The sequence below is a fragment of the Nipponia nippon genome, unplaced genomic scaffold (genome assembly GCF_047370975.1).
Source record: "Nipponia nippon isolate SJK-2023a ecotype South Korea unplaced genomic scaffold, ASM4737097v1 scaffold_3, whole genome shotgun sequence".
Taxonomy (NCBI): Eukaryota; Metazoa; Chordata; class Aves; order Pelecaniformes; family Threskiornithidae; genus Nipponia; species Nipponia nippon.
In genome coordinates, this window is record NW_028262347.1 from 101,274,578 (window position 1) to 101,295,169 (window position 20,592).

Here is a 20,592-nt window from a genome sequence, read left to right on the forward strand (position 1 = left end):
ATCTCTTTACATTTTTCTTTCACACACAAAAAAATATCACTGAATGTTATTATCCACAGATTTATTTGCTTTCCCAGTAGACTACCTTTAAATCCTATTTAATACAAGTTAAAATCTGCAGTCTTGACAGGTATGGTTTTCACATCTAGTGCTTGAAAGGCATAGCGTTCTCCATAAAGTGCCAATGCAGCAGTAACTAATACAGAGAAGGCCTTACAGCAAAGCTTACCACCTTGCAGCAGTTCATACCAATAAAAGTTTAGTTCATACCTCGGTGATTGGTGAGGTCTCTGGATCCTGAAGGCAGGGGAGTATAGTGCATCTCTGGAGAGGTGGAGGCAACATCACTAAAGGCCTGTGTGATAAAACAAATATTATCAGTACTCTGAGTGAAAGTCAATGACTATGCAAAGAGGCTGCACCTGCAAGATGAGTTCTATGATGTGGTTACAGGTGCACAGAGTCACCAGCCATGGAGGATTAATTTGCTTTGTTAAGGCTGCCTGCAATCCTTCAAGGTAGTTGTACTCACAAGAGTATATTAAGTATCATTACTAAAAGAATCTTTTCATACAACTCAGAGCTTTAAAAAATTACCATGTTTATCAGGAAATCTTTGGGCAATGTTAAAAATGTTCCTCTTGGTGAAACAGATTAATATTTACCTGAAGGAAGTTATGAGGGAGTCCATTTGTAAGAAAGGAGATATTTCTGTCTGGGATAAGTTACCATACTTTTCAAAACTAAGCAAAAACCTGATTCTGCCATTCCACTGCCCTGTGAACTAAATGAAGGGATCTCTTAAAAATTATAATGCCTATAATGCAAAAAAGTGGGAAAGTATATAGAATTCTTAACAATAAACACTTAAAACCCACACCAGAAGTCTAATGCATTTAAAGAAGTAAGTATCAAGAAGACTTGCTCAGAATCCTTAAAAGCAAAATGTCAAGGAAGAAGAGAGGAAACCTAAATCTTTCCCATAATATAAACTTCAAGATCCTATGATTCCAATTTAAAAATATTAGACTGTGGAGCTATAGTTTGCAATAAACTAATCTTCATCCAGTTGGAGGTTTCACCTGAAGGAAAGAGCAACATAAAGCCAAGCCAAGCCACATTTACCATCTTGCTTTTTAGTTATACAGCAGCGTTGCATTGTTAGGAGGAGAGATGAAAATAGAGGATCGTGTTGGTGAATATGAATCATCATCACAGTTTTTAAAACTTAGCTTAAGCTAGATCGATTGATATCTTGGTAGTGACATGTCCAGTTTCAGGTAAAGAGTTTGCTCTGGAGTGTTTACAATCTACCCATTGCAACGTACATAAAAAAGATGATGGGTTTTAACAGAATGCACAAAGGACAGTGTTCACTAAAAGTTACATGGTAATTTCTAATAGAAAAGGTAAGGCAAATAAAGAGAAGAAATACAAAAGCTAAACTATTTCTTGAATTTCATGATAATTTGCTAAAGGGAGTCTTGAGGAAATAATTGCTATCTTCTTTGCAGGTTGTTTCCTAATAATATATTGGCATATAAGCTGCAAAAGGCAATCAAAGAAATCCACCTCAATCTTACTTATTATTTTGTAATTAATCATATCCTCAAAATTTATATATTTTTTTAATTGAATTGAATTCAAAACCAGATTACAATGTCTGGTTGAAATAGAAGTGTAAAATAGGGCTATAATGTTTTGGAGAAGAAAAAGTTTAAATACTAATTCAAATCTTAATTGCCAGACTAAACCTGAGAACAACAATCAGAAATCCACAATAATGAAAATTAGTCATGGTAATAGTTTGTTAAAGGTTGTAACTTTGAAATCTTCTTTTTCATAGCTGTTGGACTCCTAGATGATAGTATATTAAAATATTAAGAGGTAAATGATTGAGTAGATTAGCATACTAAACCTTTGCCTTTGGAGACCAGCTGTCAGTTTCTATGTCAGACCATAGTTACAGTGCCATTTTTGTCTCTAGCAAAAATCAGGTCATAACATGAAGATGCATCACACATCAAAACAAACATCTTAATAGAGACAGGTTTGCCTAAACAGCAAGGACGCTACTTATCAGATATGAATAAAAATCTAGAAAATCATGCCTTCGCTTTCTCACCCATGAAAACATACCCTCCTTTTCAGAGAGGTAATGTTACACACACAACTCACCTTCAGCTAGAGTGAATAATCCTTTGATTTTAGTGAACTGTAAACATGCAGCTCAATCTGCCCTAGACTATGATGTATTGGAAATCTTCCCTCTGATGACCAATATGAGCTGAGGGCACATAACATCTCAGAGGATGAGACAGATGCCCCTAACGCCCAGTAATGTAACATCTGAAATGAATTCCAAGAACGGGCATCTGTTCACAACTATCTGTTTTCTTTGGGCCTGGTTGTTCTGGGTAAGACAAGACGACAAATGTCACTAACTATTTAACATAAGACTTCATCCCTGTAAATCACTCCAAAAGCTGGAGGAATAAGTGGTCTCATACTGTACACTCTAGATGTTATCTGCCTATTCAAGTGTACTTATTTGGGACTCTGATAATAGTGAAGGTTTCTCTTTGGTACTTTTAATCTCAATTTAGGCTGTTGACAGCTTGATGATAGCTTTTCCTAAAATTACTGGAAGAGACTTTGCCTTTTCAGCAATATACCACTGAGCTAGCAAAATTCAAGAGCTTCTAAAAAGGATATTGGAGTGAAGGGGCAATTTAGCTTTATTTCCAATTTTAGGAAAAGCAAGAACAGGAGGCTTTGTTTATTGGCATTCTGCTGTTATTTTATGTACAGTATATAATTCCCTGTCAAATATAAAACAGTTTTCATTACCTTTGAGCTAAGAATTCAGTTAGAGCAATTTTAATTCTATGGAATATCATCCAGGGTTAGGATTGTTTTGCACAAACATTGGCTGGAGTTCTGAACCATGTTTCTTAGTAAGACTGTGCAGCACCAGAAAGACAGCTATTTATTTTCCCTACCACATACTGACATTTGGCCCTAAGCTATTTTCCAAAGAGATTTGTATAGATTGTATTACTGTTAATATCCACAGGAATATTTTGACAGTGACAGCATTGACATGTGACAGTTATGTCTTCAAGTATTGGTGACATGCATCAGAAGTTCTTGTTGCAGTGGAAAGTAACTACAAATACAAATAGCTTTGAGGAAAGCTGGTTAAAATGGGTGGTAGCTTCAGTTTTATAGGAACAGGTCACCAAGTAGCTCAGCAAAGAAATTCTAACAGTATTATTACAGGAGAAGCTTGTATTCTTGCAAGCATTATAGTAATCCAAATTTTGAAGTATATCATATACAAGGTATAAAAGTTACAAGGCCAATAAAGTTAGACTACTCATAGCTTAAGTTATGCACATAATCAAACATTCGCTAAATTGAGGTGTATCTGTCTTCATATTAACCTGTAAGTTTTGTTTGAGCTAAGAATTGTTGTACTTGATATTAAATAGATTGTAAAAGAGTACCAGATTTTCAAACCGTGTTCATCAAAATTACAGATACTGTAGAAGCTGCAGTAGGGAAAAAAAACCCAAACAACAACCAACCAACCAACCAACAAAAAAAAAATGAAAAAAAAACCCTGAAACATAAACTTTGAGTAATTTTAATTAAAGCAATGGTTATTGTTTAGGAAATTTTACTTTCTGTTGATGAGTAAGATGTGACTTGATATTAGTCTATACTGGCTATAACAGAATATTATTAATACCCATTGATAGTTGATATTCTTCTATTTATATCCTAGTATTTCTCTACTAATATTACCCTTATTTCTAAGGCATGCCACAAATTCTTTATACACTCATACACATCAGTAACTGTAGTAGCCATTAATGTATTATACCTGACAAATTTTACAATACAGGAAGAAAAGCAGCATGTTGGCATGTTCCTGACAAGGGTTCAGTAGATATACAATGCACTTATGGAAAGATGTGATAAGTAAAATTGTTTCAATACACACATACATACAAAGGAAGATTTCCTTAGCTAAATACATTTAATTCCAAAATATTTTCAGAGGATGTCACAGAGAGAAATCTTGGTTTGATCAAGACATCATCTGAAAGAGAGATGGGAGAGTGCAGAATGAGATGTGGTAGCAAAAACCAAAATAATTAAGAACATATTATTTACTATGGAGCTCAAGACATAAACTAAGGATTCTCTTGTCTCTGTTACCTTGGAAAGATTTTAAGTGTTTGGGATTTCTCCTTTGCAACATGTTTCTCATCTAGTACGGGAATATCTCAGATCTCTAGCATTTCAGAGTGTGACTCATTTCTTTCAGGGAAGCGATGAAGAGGCAAATTTCTTGGGGACAGCATGATACTCATTCTCCATTCTCTAAGTCTGACCCACAATTATCAAGAATTCTTGTGTTCTGTGATACTGTTGTTTATTTCCATTCATCACAGTTTTAACACTTGTCAAAGTCATCTAGTAAGGTCATAGAGAAATAACCTTAGCAATTTGAAAGCTCGTTGCTTCTCATTTGGTGATTTACATTCAAATAAAACCAGAAAACAATATTGTAACATTGCAGTGATCAGACCAATGGTACATATCACATTATCAGATGCAAAACCTGGATTTAGTAAGAAAGTATGATTCATTTCAAAAAAATTTTAATACAGCTGCAGGAAAACTACAATTAAGAATGAGGGAAATCACTGCGATATCAATTTTTTTAAACTGACAAAAACATTCCTCCAGAAAGGTATATGATTAATGGGACAATCTGTCATATAGTTCCAACTTAAAGGATCAACTCATACTTGCTTTTGAAAAACTTTTACTTTTATGTAAACAAACAGTAGTGTTTTTCTGATAAGCTTATTCCATCTCAAATGCACTCAATGCTTAAAATTAATTATATTTTAACAGATACATGGCTTATTATAATTTTAAGAAATGCCTGCATAAACGTCTACTTAGACTAAGGACTCATTTTGGATCTCTTGGGCACACATATCTTCCCCAAAAGACACAATGGCAACAGTCTTCAATAATTCATATATATTTTGAAAACTTGCCTAAATATCTGTGAACCAATAAGTCAGCAATGTGTCAGTTCAACCCCTTTGTAACACTGACAGCAGCAACTCACGTGTCTTAACCCATGAGTATTTTGGACCATCATGATTTGTTGACATTTGTGATAAAATGTACAGAAACTTTCCATGGAACTCCTCCTCAAAAATTTTTTCCCCAAAATTTTAGACATAACTAAATAGAAATTAATTGTTTACAGATGAAATATATATATATAAATCGCGTATAAATGTGTGATGAGGAACATAGTCTGCCTAGTAACAGAAAAAGATTTAAATGTATCCATTTGGGGTTGAATTTATGACATGCTTGCAGAGAGTTTCAAAACACTGCTTTAGAGGGACTGTTTCTTCCCAGGAGTTTGCAGAGCACCAAGCACAATGAGGCTTTGATTTCACTGTGAGGTCTTTGAGAGCCTCGTGATAGCAGAAAATATTACAGGAAGCAACAATACACCAAGTCTTCAACCTTTCCATCCTAGGGAATGGTTAGGGAAGAATGACTTTATTTACAATGCATTTGCTTTTCTAGGAACTCAGGAACCATACAGCCAGTGAAAAAAAGGGATAAAGTGTGAAAGAAGGGATAAAGAAAGAGACTAGAAAAATATGCAAAAGCAGGACCTGACAGGACCACTATATATGGCAGGCTACAAAAGGTCTTGCTTTCTTCTCCCTAACTGTGAGCTAGCCTAGAGGTCTCAAATGGGCCAGCCTGAGTTTGAGACTGATCCCAATAAACTGTTATGTTCTGGAAAACCAACAGGTGGCATGGCATGCTTAAGTGGGAGAGACAGCTTTCCTTGATGGGATGGGATTTCCCAATTCCCCTGCTCCACAGCCAAGCATAGTTAACTACGAATTAGCAGCTGCCTTTACTAAACCTCCAGCATAGAGTCACTTTAATTAATGGCGAGAAGGGGAAACAAATGTGTGATGTATCACAACTTGGCTGATCTCTGTAGGTTTACTGAGATAACCTCCTAATCCAGCATATAAATAGTGATTTATTTTAAAATCTGGTTTTAGACATTTGACCACGGTACTGAAAAACAGAAGAACATAGCAGATGAGTTTTGGATGGAACATGGGAAGGAAGGAAAAGGGTATCGCCCACTTTTGTCTCAATCTCATGCCTTAAACTAACTGTGGTTCTCATATTTTGCTGAATGTTGCAAAGATCTGAATGATTTTCTTTTATCAGCAGCCATTTTTTAAAAAAAGTAAAAATAGTAATTTAACCAGTCCTAATAAAGAAGACAAACACAATCTGATTACTCTGAACTAATATGCCATTTAAATTTATTTTTATAAAAGTATCTCAATTAGAAAAAATTTCCTAGGGAAATATAGGGAATCTTCTTCCCAAGTTTTTTTTTTTCTTATTAATAATAAAGAGAATTCATTGGACAAGAAAGGAACTTAAGGGCAGGTATTGGTAGGATAAGGGATTTTTTTGGCTTTATGCTTCTTTTGCCTACTAATCTAATATTCATAATAATAATATTTCAAAAAATCGTCAGGAGTCCGACCTTCTAAATCTGTGATGCATAACTGTTAGTATGATGTGGAAGTGAAAAATGTTTTTCTAGTATGCAAACACAAAGTAAAGTGTGAAGGGAAAAAAAAAAAAAAGAATAACACTTTGTAACATTTAGAAGAAAATGAAGTCAGCCACACACTGGCAACTGGCTCTCAAGAGTCTGGGAATCTAATTAGACTAAAGAAAAGTTTCATTTGTTTAATCCCTGAATTCCACTTTTCAAGGAATAAAACCCCAATATTTGGATGGTACCAGTAAGGGAACATCCTGTGTACGTCTGCTGCATCGAAACAAATTTGTACAGACCAATAGTTCAAAAACACAAGTGGTCTGCTGTTTTTGGCAACCGCACACATTCCTTCAAATACTTTCGGGTGTTGAAGGAAGTAAAGGGCGGACTGCAATTCAGATAAGCCAATCCTCTTTGAACCATGGTTTGAGAAACAGTAAAATTTAAATGACGTTGCTTTCCAAATTATATCTCTCTACTAGACATTTCCTTTTTATATTTCTAAACACAAGAATAAAGAAAAAATTCTCTAATATTTATACCTATGTTAGCAAAAAACATTGCAACCCATTTCTGACATTTTTAAATTTAATAAATAACACAAGCATTTCAGCTATAATCAAGAGCATGACTTTGAACTTAAAAAATATTCATTCCAGTCATTTTAGCAGCCTATTTTCATATGTTATGCTATTAATAGATTAGGCCAAATTATTGTGGTACTAGGACTACATGGAGAACAGTGATCTTATATTTTGGTTGGCCTTCCAATTCCAATGACCTTTAACAAGAAAAGGCAAGACAATTTTGCTTATTTAACAGAAGTAGTGGAGCTTATGAAGATTCAAAGCATTTCAGAATATATTTCCCTTATTCTCACATAAGAGAGATTACCACTTCTCACTTGAATTTACTTCACCTTTTGGTTTTCACTTAATTTTAAATTGCAAGGTTGAAAGCAGGGTGCAACTGGATCAAAAATGTAAATGAACATCAGATAATTCTTATGCATTTAGGCTTAATTGAGTGTAATCGATATGTCTGGTGTGCAGCCAAATTCAACTATTGTGAAAAGCACCTAATGTATGGACATTATTTTTGGACTACTGAATGCCAGAAAATAATGAGCTGGCATTCAGCTTTGGTGAATCAGACCTTGAATTTCCATCTAAGAGCAGTTTTGAATTATTACTGAAGATAAGGTGTAAATGTGCAAGGGAATTTTATCCATGTTTCTCCCATGAATCATAAATGAGGAAAAAAATTACAGTCTAAATTGCACTTAAAAGGAATAAAGTCTTTTCATGTCATACATGATTTATCAAAATGATCTCATTTTAAGAGTACTGTGGTATATCTTGATTAATAACATTAGTAAGCATGATGAATGGCCTCTTTAATGGTAACACAGAATTTATTGGCAAAATCCCTACTTCTACCAAAAAGAGTGGGAAGTAAAACACACAGCAGCTAGCAACTTGCAGAAACAGCTTAAGTAAACTCTCTCCTATATATTTTTCATTTAGAGATATGTGAAAATTCTTAATTCGAGTTTATACTCAGGTTCATTTTGAAAACAAGTAACAGGTTTTACCAAATGTGGCAGCTCTAACCACTACAAAAGTCACTTTGCAGTTCCCTGCAAAACAAGCTGAACTCTGCATGTACTGTAAGAGGATGTAGTGTATTAAGGTCTTTCAAGAACATTGGCCCCATCCCCTTATGACCTTTTTCAATATCCTCTTCATATTGCTTTAATATCCTAAATGCTTCCCTTCTCCCATTACTCCATTTTCCCCCTGCCCCCCCCTTTTTTTTTAAGCCTGCTCCAGCCTGCCCTAACTAATTTCCTTTTGGGCTGACAGATCAGAGGCCTTCCTACCACTGTTCCTTTTAGACCTGTGAAGCCCTCCTCGTAATCCTGCTGCTTGTCCACAATTAATCTTTCCAGTTGCCACATTATTAACACTACCACCCACAGACAGAGGATGCCTGAGCACGGCTGGACACTCGCTCCCCACTGGAGCATCAAAGTTGTCAATCACACACTAGTCAGAAAGTTGCCTGCTGTCAACATCAGAGGTTTTCATCCTCTCCTACCCACTGATCAAACATTTTTCTTCAGAAGATTAATTCAAAGTCCCCACCCATTTCCTCCCATATCCTCTTTCCCTTTTAGGTTTACTCGATGATCCATCTTCTGTATGGAAAAGGAAGCAGTGTATAATAGAAATCCTTTCAAAACAAAAGTTCAGCAAAACTAAATTTAAATCCCAGCTGTTATCAACCTCTTCCCCCCCACGCAAGTTAAACACCTTAAAGAGCTTGGATTAGACCTAGTCACAAATGCCTTTCTTTGATCAAAGGCTCCAAGACTTTACACAAATATAATCACAAGGCAATGACTGCATCTAAGGAGCCTGAATTGATTTGTTCTACTGTAACATATAGCATACAAAAACACCTGATAGGTTTTTTGACTTCCAAGACCATTCTTTTTCAACTGATATCACTCAAAGACAGGAATTTTAGCATCTTCTTAATATTATTTTTTCAATCTCAGTAGAAAAAAAAGTGACTTCTTATTGCACATATTTCCCTTGTATCTTTTTAAAAATCGTATCTTAGCTACGTACATTTAAAAACAGAAGGATGCAAGAGGTTCTGCTGCTCACTCAGTTCAGTTTACCGAGTTGAAGAAAAGTAACTTCGCTATTACCACCTCTCCTGAATCATATACCAGATTCTAATATTTTCATTTGTGATGAGTTAAACCTCACTGCTCAAGTGGCCCAGTATCTTTCATTATGGTAGGTAACAGGATCTGTGCCTAAAGGAGCACTTAAACATCCTAGCAACACAACAGTGAATGAAAGAAATACCATTAATATAATCCAACAAGCAATCTATTCACTGTAAAACTTAATACTAGGTTTTAAAATAAGAATAAATCCATTTAAAATCACACTACAAAATAAATTTTAAGTTGCTAAATCATACTCATCCCTAAAATAGATTTTTGAATGCTTTTTCTTCTCTTAGACTGGTCTTAATGAAAATCAGGAAATTGACAAAAGACCCCCAAAAGTATAAAACAATAAAGGAAAATCTGCTGGTCTTGACTCCTGGTCTGACTTAGGGAAAGTAAGTGCAAGCAAGAAGTATACATTTTATCTTGCATTTCTTTAGCAGCATCTTTACCTTCTTCACCTCCTGGGAACACACATGCTACCTTCTTTTCATTTACAGTACACAGGATTCAATAGGCTTACACTCTAGTAAAATAAAGTACAAGGAAAAAAAACCCATAAATAAACCTGTCATAGCCCAAACCAGAAAACTCTGCAACTCTTGCTAGAGAATTTTGAGTTGTCATAGACAAATATTCTTTGAGGTGTCTTGTAAAGTGAACTGCAAATGAACTACATACTAGCAGATGCTAACCTTTTTCTAAGTTCCCACCTCAGTAATGCCCAAACATGCCATTTATTGCATTTCACTCCTTGCCCAACAGCTCTGGAGGAGTGAAAAAACAGTACTTTATACTTATGGTACTTTATACTTACGGTATTTTAGATATTACAACTTCAACAGAAGGTGCAAAAGCATAAGTAAGTCACTTATGTGAAAGGAAGTACACTGATAATGTATTAGATTCCAAGTTTCTTTCAGTCATTCCTTGCAATATTTTTTTCAACCGATTATATCACAACTACTAAACACAGCACTACTGGAGTAATTACCGAGATTTACGCCATGCTATGGCATAGCAACAGTATACAAGCTACATATAAATACAGATGCAGAACTCAAATACACGTTACATACAATACAGTTACTTATTACTTTTCATAGACCTGTATTTTGAAATATAGATGATTCAGAACTTCTAGACTTGTTTTTGCCAATCTGATGCCCATAGATTCTTCAAAAGTGAAGACAGAATCAGCAAGGTAAATTGCTTTTTTTGGATAGGAACCTCTCAAAATGTTCCATAAATTAAATCAGTAACATAGTACCATCACTTGCAAGCACATTCAATGACAATCAGAGGAATGCAGAACTGCATATATCTTTCACTGACCAAGCATAATTGTTTGCAACATTAGAGGGTTTACTTTGCTTTGCTATTCATTCTGCTGTCCCCTGCTTTCTTAATTTTTTCAGAAGTATGGACAATGCTGCAAAAATGAAAGCTAGATCCTAAGAATTGTAAGATAGCAGTAGTTTAATGACTATTTTTGAGTTGTACTGATGTCCTTGCTTAATAGGCACAGGAATTAAGAAATAGGAAGGTTAAAAATGCTTTCAAGACATCTTCATTCTGTCATGTGGGAATAAAAGTGAATTGCTGCTAAAACCTCTTGTCACACTACTTAGTCAGCAGAAGGGGGTGCTGTAGTGTAACCTATTTAAAATGCAAATAGAGTAACTTTTGTAACAGCAGATTAAAACTAGCATTTTATTCACTTGGCATACCCACAGCACACTGAATGCTGGAATCAGACTCATCACTGCACACCGCAGGTTATTAATAGAGCTCAGAATGGTGTTGCTAAATGTGCAAGTTAAAAGCAAATAAACAAAAATGGATTTATCTGTGGTATTTGTTCTCTGGGAGAATTCAGCAAGGCCTGCCTTACACTGCACATTTGTTTATCCAAGATCACTGAGGCTCAATTTTTTTTTTTTTTTTTTAAGTATTTGATTGACAGCCACTTACCACAGCCAGAAGTTCTGGGATATGTGATCTATAACACTAACATTCTAGAGAAAAACAGAGTTATTTTCAACCTGGACAAATAAATCTATTAAGTAAGACACACAGGAAAGAGTCTATGGTGCACAACCACTACTTTCTAGCAGGCCTTTCTGGACTCTCGTGAACTACCAGCACATGAGAACAAAGTCGAAGGCCTCAGCAGAAACAAATCAACACGTTGTGCTGTGGCTTTACACTTCATTTTCCTACAACGTCAGGTGTTAGGGCAGGCAAGTGGGTTTCTCCTCTATGTTCAAGCCAGTTCCTGTGTTCTTCATCTCGATCTCTCAGATTCATAAAAAATGCAATTTAATTACATCTCCTCCCCACCCTCCCCCTCCCAAAAAGAGTGTAAACATGACTCCTTTTTATCTTCTGATACATCTGGACAAGTAGACAATGTGCTAAAACAAAATAAATCTGCCCTGACAGTCACATCAAAGGGTTCAGCTAGGGGCTTGCAGCTACTTAAGGCACAGGAATGTTGTTGCTAAGCATCGCTCTACAACCTATCAGTCCCTTAAAGAAGAGCTTTTTTCTTTCAGAGGGAGATGAAGAAAGCTGGAGAGTGGGAACCAGACTGCAAAGGCAGATTGAGGATTTTGGAGGATTTTGAAGCTTAAAGTGAATTGTGTGAAGAAAAGGGGGTTTGGTTTGGTTTGGTTTGCCTCTTGACATACAGTCTACATTTGGGGGTGGGGGGAGAAGTAGGGGAGGAAGGAGGGGTTAAAACTTGTTGATGAAACATCTTCTGAATTTTCCCCTTGGATAAAACCAAGCAAAGTCTTTGATATCCTTTTTCAAATCCCTGTACTTACTGTAGATTCAAAATATAAAGATTGTGAGCAAAAGCAAGAGGGCTGGGATACCAAGCCTGTTAAAAGTATGAGAAATGCATCCCATGCCCTGCTTTTCTGTCAAGTGTTTGATAAATATGTGTATGTTCCTAAATACGTGAAACCAGCAACAATGTCCATATCTAATAAACATGCTCTACAGAGAAAGGAAATTTCTGATACATATGCACATAACACTATTAGATACTCAATTTACTAGTAAAAACTATTCTGTTTAGAGAGAAGCCCTCACTGAAATCACCAGTCTTCCACACCGTGCCCTGCAGGACTTGATTTGTACATGTTTAGTGCTTAAAACTCCAAATGAAGCCAAACGAAGGTAAAACCATGCTAAAATCAGACCTTAGAGCTATACTAATGATAAACAGAGCCGTGATGAAATGGACAGCTAAAAATTCGAATTATGCTCTCCTCTCTCAGAGGTAGAAACATACCCAAGGCAGACAGACAATCCAGCTGGAAAAATATGAAACAATTCATTTCAAAGCTTAATTATCCTGAAGGTAAGCTAAGAAAACCTGTAGTTTGGTTACAGCACCACTGAGAGGTGAATGAACTTTGAGCACACATCTTTGGCTTTTAAAAACAGTTTAAAAGTTTAAAAAATCCTCTTCCCTTTTTAAGAATTAAACAAAGAAAATGTGAAATGGACTCATTCTACATGCAGGGTAACTATCAAGAACATGAACAATTACTGAGCCCATGATATTGCACAAATAAATAACACTTAGCATTATCTTCAGCACTATCATATTTATTAAACAGTGACTGAGGGCAGCAGTAAACATTTTTATTGTCCCATATAGCTCTTATTTTCTAATTAAACAGAAGGTTATTTCCACTGCCAATGCAGCCATTTATCTTATTTGAGTGTTACATAATATTTTTTGCCAGCCAAGCCTGACTATAAAGCATTCTGTGTGGTGAACTGTGGCCCAACTTGCTTTCTTGTTTGGTAATCATAGAAATGGGCCATTTTGTGCTGTGTTAATAAATAAACTTTTTGCAATTTCTCCTAAAACATGATAAAGCTCATACTTTGTCCTACCCTCTAGCTTCAATACAAGGGCAATGAGCTGTATTATTAAAGATATAGGTCAAGCAAACCTGATGATTTCAGTCCTGTGGGGTGCTTTAGAAACTGTTGTCATATTACTGAGATCATTCTGCTGTTCCTAATTATTCCTCTTGGTTGCTTCACATTTCAAGTGATTTCTCTCACACTTATGTCAAAATTTATAAGCTGCTCTGTGTAACAACACTACGTTATTTCCTCACTTGTTATGGTAATATAGGACAGAAACTAGGAGAATGCTTTAATCTAGCTGACAAGGATAATGTAGTCTAGAAAAGTAATAAACTTTGTATTCTACTACAGAGTTGGTTTTTTTTTTTTCCTACCATGAAACATTTCATATAGATAGACATCTTAGAAAAACTAATTGCTATAATAACTTGAATATCCTCTGAGTTGCTTTTATCAGAAAAAATGTATCAGCATTAAAGCAATCACTCCAATAGCTGTGCATTCTCCTTATTCCCATAATTGCTATTCTGCAACATTCTGTTGACTGTACTGTAAAACTACATACTGCCAAAGGAAACCTATTTCCAAGAAATCCGTGCATCACACAAACAGTGCAAAACATTTGTAATTAACAGGCTGGGCTTTAACAGTGCTGTAGCACATCTTGGGCTGACTGGCACAAAATTTTATTTGCACTAAGTAGCTTGAGACTGGGAAAACATAAAATCAACTTTATGTGATAGCTGCATGTTCTACAGTGTCTTTTGAAGGATTCCAGAATGTAACAAAAGCTGCCAGAGGAAAAGGTAGTCTAATAAAAGGTTTGAATTTTAAAGCTAGTGTGGGTATTGCTTACTGTGGGGGCTAACCTATGGAAGCATCATTTTCTTCAGAACGTACTAGCAGGTACAAAATGATGTTAAAAAAAAAAACAAAACCAAAAACATATGCACACACACACACACCCCCCTCCAATCAACAAACAAACCAAAATAAAACACAACTCCCATTAGAAAATGTCATATGAGTAACTCAAAGATGATATCCATCCTAGTATTTCTAGGGATGATTTTACTGAAATAGCTTGTATGTTCAATTTGCCATATCTGTCCAATGTCCAATGGGTTTTTAAGGTACTTTTAGTCATGAGAAAACTGAAAAAAAAACACTAACAGGTCTGTGAAAAAAGACCTATTGCCTCATAGTTTTGTGCTGTATCATCATGATAATACAAGAGCACAATACAAGATAATACTGCATCAAAGTCATCAAGCAATAAAATACGAATAAGGAGCACTGGTCTACAATGGCAACCTTTAAAGGGACTTTTTCCAGATACATGAAAAATATTATTTAATTGAGCATGTTCACAGGAAACAGAGAGGAGGCAAAGATGAAGCTAGTGTCATTCCAGTTAGAAATACTCACGAACAGCACTGTCAGGAGAAAAAAAAAAAAGGAAAAATACAAAACAGATTTCTGGTTTTACCTCTGTTCCTACTTCTGTCTTCCTTAATAGAGTTGATGACCTGACCGAAGATAAACTTTGCAAGGTTTGGGGGTGTGGGAGTGGGGAGGGAGCAAGAGGCAGAAAAAGTATCTTCTGAAGGGTTTCACATCTGGATCCCAATTAGAAGAACTGGAGCCCCTGTCATGTCCTGACAGTTGGCAGGATGAACTGTTCATGTGTTTATAAAGTGAGATTTCCCTTTTCTATGACTTTTTATTTCCCAGACAGACAACCCAGCATGTATGCTAGACATACTTTGCATCTTCCTTTTGGCTTTTCAGCTACCACCTGTCAATACGTAAAACCTTCTTGAAAGCTGATGATTTTAAAAATGTGTCTATGTTCAGATTTGTTTCCACAGTGGATAGGCAAAAGAAGGCAATGTCACAGCCAATTTTAAAGCTGAGCTGTAATGGAAAGAGCATTTAGGCCTTATGACTTACATGACACAATACAATACAAATACAGGAATTTGGGGGATATAAATCATGTGGTTAACCAATATATTATTAATTTGTAAAGCACCTGCTTAGAAAACAAACTGTGATGGGAATGATTAACCACAGGAACAGGAAGTAATTTTAGGATCTTCACAAATTAAGGCATGAGAGATAAAGAATTCAGATATAAAAGCATTAAAGTGCAGCACCATATGACCATAACACATCAGTATATTTACCTAGTTTTTAGTGATTCAAAATAAACTAAAAACAATGGAAGACACTAGTCACTATAAGAGGGGGAGGCAATTAAAAATAGCTATCAAAATATAATCATATAAATTTGTTAAAAACAAAAGTCACTAAGGCAAAACTGGAGTACACAAGAAACACTGTTGCAGCTCTAATGCCTTAATGTTTCTTAACTCTATCCAAAATAAAGACATGTCCTACATACAGTAGTTCAGAGCTGTCTGAGACTTCTTGTCCCTACTTATATATCAGAAATGCATAACAAGAGGGAGGTGAACTCCATAACATAATTAAGCTAATCAATTTTTATAATTACTTTTCCTGCACTTATTAATAAGTGATGTTCATTTTTTAATTTTATTTGGAAGATACCTTCACCCTGCATGAGAGGAGAGAAAAGACAGCAGAAGACTTGTTTTATCTCAAAAGTCCTTTTCCAAGCTCTGTGTGCACTTTTGGAGTTCAGTCTGGTCATGAAATGACCAGTAAGTGAGAATTTTATGTTTCTTGAGGTGATGGATTTAATGAATGCTGTCCTAAAATGCGTTGGGTTCTGCCTCATTGAGAGGCTTTCTATGCTCCCACTGAAGAAATGCTCTAACTAGTGGTCCCTATCCATTAAATGCAGAAAGCACTTGACAAAGTCTTTCCCTCAGCTCTAGAAACTATTCCCCCAAATTTGCATAACTTCAGGACATACTGCAATTCAGGAATGAGGGGAGGGTTTTTTGTAAGACTGATAGAGTAACTGCTCATTTAGAGGACTATTGAACTTTTCTTGGTTTCAGGTGTTATTGTGGTTACTTACACAGCTGACATGTACTGAGTGCTTCCAGTCTTGGCTGAAAAACTGCCATCTATGTACAGTCTGTCACACTTCTAGGAAATCTGTTCCAACAAATTAGTGTTGCCATTAAAATTCTTCTTTTTTCTACCCTAGGTGCATAAGCTTCAGTTACAACAGCTGGTTCTTTTCATATCCACTGCCCATTATGGAAGCTCTGAATCTTATTGCTCATGTTCCTGTTCACTTGAGGTGATACTATTGACATACTGTGATCAGCTCTCCTCTTCATGCCCCCTTGGTTACTCAAGATAGATAGCATTTCTTGGAATTTCTCACCATAACTTATGTTATCAAGTCTTCTAAGAAATCACTTGCCTTGTCCCCTCAGTTCTCTCTTCAGTCTCCCAGCAACTTTCTAGAACCACAGGCCTCTCCAAATCTAAACATGGTGTTCTAGTAGCAGTTGTACCACTAACAAATACGATGATAATATTAAAATTTCCCTTCATACTTGATACCTTAAAGGAGTATCAGATGTGTGCACTAAAATATAATGATTTTATGTTTTATCTCACTAATGAAAAGGTTACACAGCACCAGGCAAAGAACTGATCTCCATGAAAGCATGTCTACTTCATCAACATGAAACCTGTTCACTGGTACTTAATTCACTGAATATATGCCATGTTGAATTTGTACTATTCTACCTTCTTAATCAAAATAATGTATGCCATATTTGTTTAATTACATCATAAAAACAAATGAAAGTCATTGTTGTTATCAACACTGAAGCCCACAGCTTGTGCTGACCAAAGGGAAGATGGACTAAAGGAACAAGACATCCTTCTTCCATTCCTGTTCTCATCTGTCCCTCTTTCTTTTCACCAGCAGTCGAATCTACACTTGACAATAAAATGACACTTTCAGAAAAACCATACACATTTTACAGAATGTAACAAATGAATCATGAATTGTATTATATATACATTGTGAATTGTAATATTTTTCACGGAAGTTGGAGGTATTCTCATTTTATAACAGCACAAATATCAAAGGAACCCTGAAAATTACGGATATAAGCATGGGTCATTAAACTAGGTGGGTAGAGGGAGTGGAAAGAATATTTCACTTTTCCTCACCCTAAATATACAAAACTGGGTAGAAACAATACTGATACCACAAGCAGACAACTCAGAATTACTTCAGACAAAGTAAAACTACTATGGAACTGAAATTAAACAGAAAGAGAAAATAAACTTGGGTTATACAGCGGATAATTTCAAGAGCTGCTTGCATTCATGTTTGTAGTACAACCAAGTTCACAACAGAATGGCATAAAATGAAAATGATCTAAAATTATTCACTGTACTTACATAAATGGAGTTATCTTTTTCCTAAACTACTGTTTTGGTGTGATCAATAGAGATACTGTGAGTTTAAAATTCAGCTAACCAACCAAATATAAAGATTCGTCATTGTCTGCAATTCTGCATTGACAGTGGTTTCTTAAGGCACAGCAGCATATTTCTGAGATATAGTCCTCCCCATTGTTTGAACATGACTCACATATTCTTCAGAAGTTACATTTCCTACATTGTGTTAGCTTTAGAAATGGCAATTCCATATGCATCAGTTTGCAGGTTTTTTTCCTGTTTGCATAGGGTCAGAATTTAACAGGAGGGATCAGAACCAGAATTTGCATACCTGTCTGAAACAGGACTGGTAGGCTCATAGAGGAAGGGGAGATACTCTAGATACTCTCTCAGTTTTGCATTGGTAAGTGTATTTGTGAACTTCTCATAGCAGACTTTAACACAATCCTGATGTGAAAAGTTCGTCAGCTCTGTACTGCCCACAAGACCAGCGTATCATATTCTGACCACTTTCTTCCATTCTGACAAGTGCCTCAAGATCATAGCCTAAATAAAAGTCTCTGACATAGCAACAGAAAATATAACATTGCTATGGCATCTGTTGGCAGTAATAGTTTGGGGGAAGGAGGGGAAATAAATTCTTCAAGTTGTGTCTCTATGGATTTATACAAATTATACTCCAAAATGCTTATCCGAATGTTTTTGATTTTTTTTTCTTTTCTTCTTTTTTTATCTATTAATACAGAATTGGAAGATGGGGGTTGTGGTAGATAATCTAACGTTTAGGTCTACTTTCTAGAACACTGAGTTAATTGTTCTATAATCACAAATTCTCAGACAACATAATGAAACAAAATGAACAGAGCCAGCTTTCATATCTCTGACTCCTCTGCTCCAGTTATCTGGCTTCATGCGTGGAATAACAAAAATAATATTACGGCAAATATCTTCAGACATTGAGATTTAAATGAAAGATTTATTTCCAGTTACACTTATTCAAAAACTTTTGGAAGAAATGCTAAAAAAAGATTATTCATAACATTCTGTTGTTTCAGCATTGGACTTTGGTCTCAGCACCTACCTCCTGGCATGACTTTTTTTTTTGTTAATATTATATCTGTAGACTGCATAAAGCATCCAAGTTAAAAAGAAAATGACATATTTTGACTAATCATGTCAGAACTCATTTTCTGTTACTCATACCTTTAGATTATTAGAAAGAGACTGAAGCATTAAATGTTTTACACTTTGCAAAATGATTGCTCCAACAGCATTATTTAAAGTACTGAAACTGCTCAGTTCCTTGAAGTACAACTATCGTATCTGGAGTTCACTTATTTTCTCTCATTGAAGCACCTTTGTGCTAAAGGACACTTTTTCCCTCTTTTTTTTTTTTTTTTTTTGCCATTGAGTCTGGTGCTTTAGATACAATATGATTTTATTACTCAGAAATACTTTATTACTGCAATAAAACTGCACTTTCCTCTGCAAAATATATTATTAAATTGTGCCTTCAATAACTGTCTCACCTAATAGTGAATGTTAAATCAAAAAACTGAAGTCAAAGCTCCTGTTGATTCCACATGCAGAAGATTACATGTTAACAGAACAGGGCAATACAACACAGCAGGAAAACAAAAATGTCCCCGAGAGTTTACATAGTTATACATATTGAATTTCTGGTTTTAACATTATTTTGTTATTACAAAGAGTACCTGAGAAATGTCCAGTTATGTAGCAAATAAAATGCCCAACATTTGCTATTTCATATTCCTCCCCAAGAGGAGCACCCAACAGACGGTCACTTTTTAGTAGTCTCACTTCTATGCACTTTGGCTAGAGAAGATCGGAAGACATATGCCTTTTACTTTCAGTAGACACCTGTAGGCTAGGATCAGTTCATTAATTTCCTATTGAAACACTAAAGGAATTAAGTTTATTCCCATTAGCATGATCTTTAAACTGTTGCATCACTTAGCAAATTATTCCCATGTTAACACACAGAGGTTTAGGCATTTGTACTTAGCAGAACTGCAAGTACATCAGTATACGAGAAAAATGGCATGTCCTAGGTTGGTTAAAACATTGACTTGATTAAGACTCCTCCATCTCATTTTGCTGTCTAAAATATATATGTAAGATTCTTCTGTATATTATTTTCTTCAAGCTCCTATTTTTCAAACTGCTCTGTTGATATTAAAATTATTTTGTTTTTTTTCTATAAAGCATGTGTCTGAAATACAACTGCTAAGTGTTCTTCTGTACTAGTGAAAGAAGCTAATACAAATGCTTTCTCAATCCATTTGATAGTTTATGGATATAATTTTGAAAGAGGAGAAACAGCCAACTAAGTAATGGTTACTGTAAACAGTACTTAACATATGAACAATTTAACCTCAATTTTCATCTGAGGGGGGAAAAAAAACCCTGTTACACGTGTTAACATATTTCCAAAATTATATTTTTTTTGTAACCACACTCGCCCTCTCTGAAATGAACAGCCACAAATACAGGAACATCAGAAATCCACCTGGAGACAGAAAAAAATCTTTTCCACCTCAGCTATTTAAAATGAAAAGGCAATCATCACACACTGCCATTACTACTTGTACAGAACCTTTTTCCTCAGGCTCAGATTCATTGAGAAAAAGCAGCATGAAATTGAAGCAAGTAGAAGACTTTTCAGTGAAACAAATACTCATCTACTGGTTTCTCATCTTGCAGAATGTACTTGACTTTTTATTCCTACTTGTAATACTACCAAATTACCTTATCCACTCCCTTTCTCTCCATTTCCATCTACAGAGCAAAGAAGTTGCTTGTTTGTTTTAAAAACTTTTACCGTTTTTTAGTGAATTAATCTTAAAGCAATACTTTCCCAGCTTCACAGAACAAGGAGCACTCAGTATCTTTCTGAATGTTGGATACTCAT

At 35.4% G+C, this 20,592-nt stretch overlaps 1 protein-coding gene across 1 annotated transcript in view; it reads right to left on the reverse strand.

Annotated features, from left to right (window-relative positions):
• LRMDA (leucine rich melanocyte differentiation associated) overlaps positions 1-20,592 on the reverse strand; it is a 694,523-nt gene that overhangs the window by 110,950 nt on the left and 562,981 nt on the right. The window contains exon 6 of the mRNA XM_087764921.1: positions 271-355. Coding sequence (XP_087621047.1) covers positions 271-355 — 85 coding nt within the window. The remainder of the gene's footprint in view (positions 1-270; positions 356-20,592) is intronic.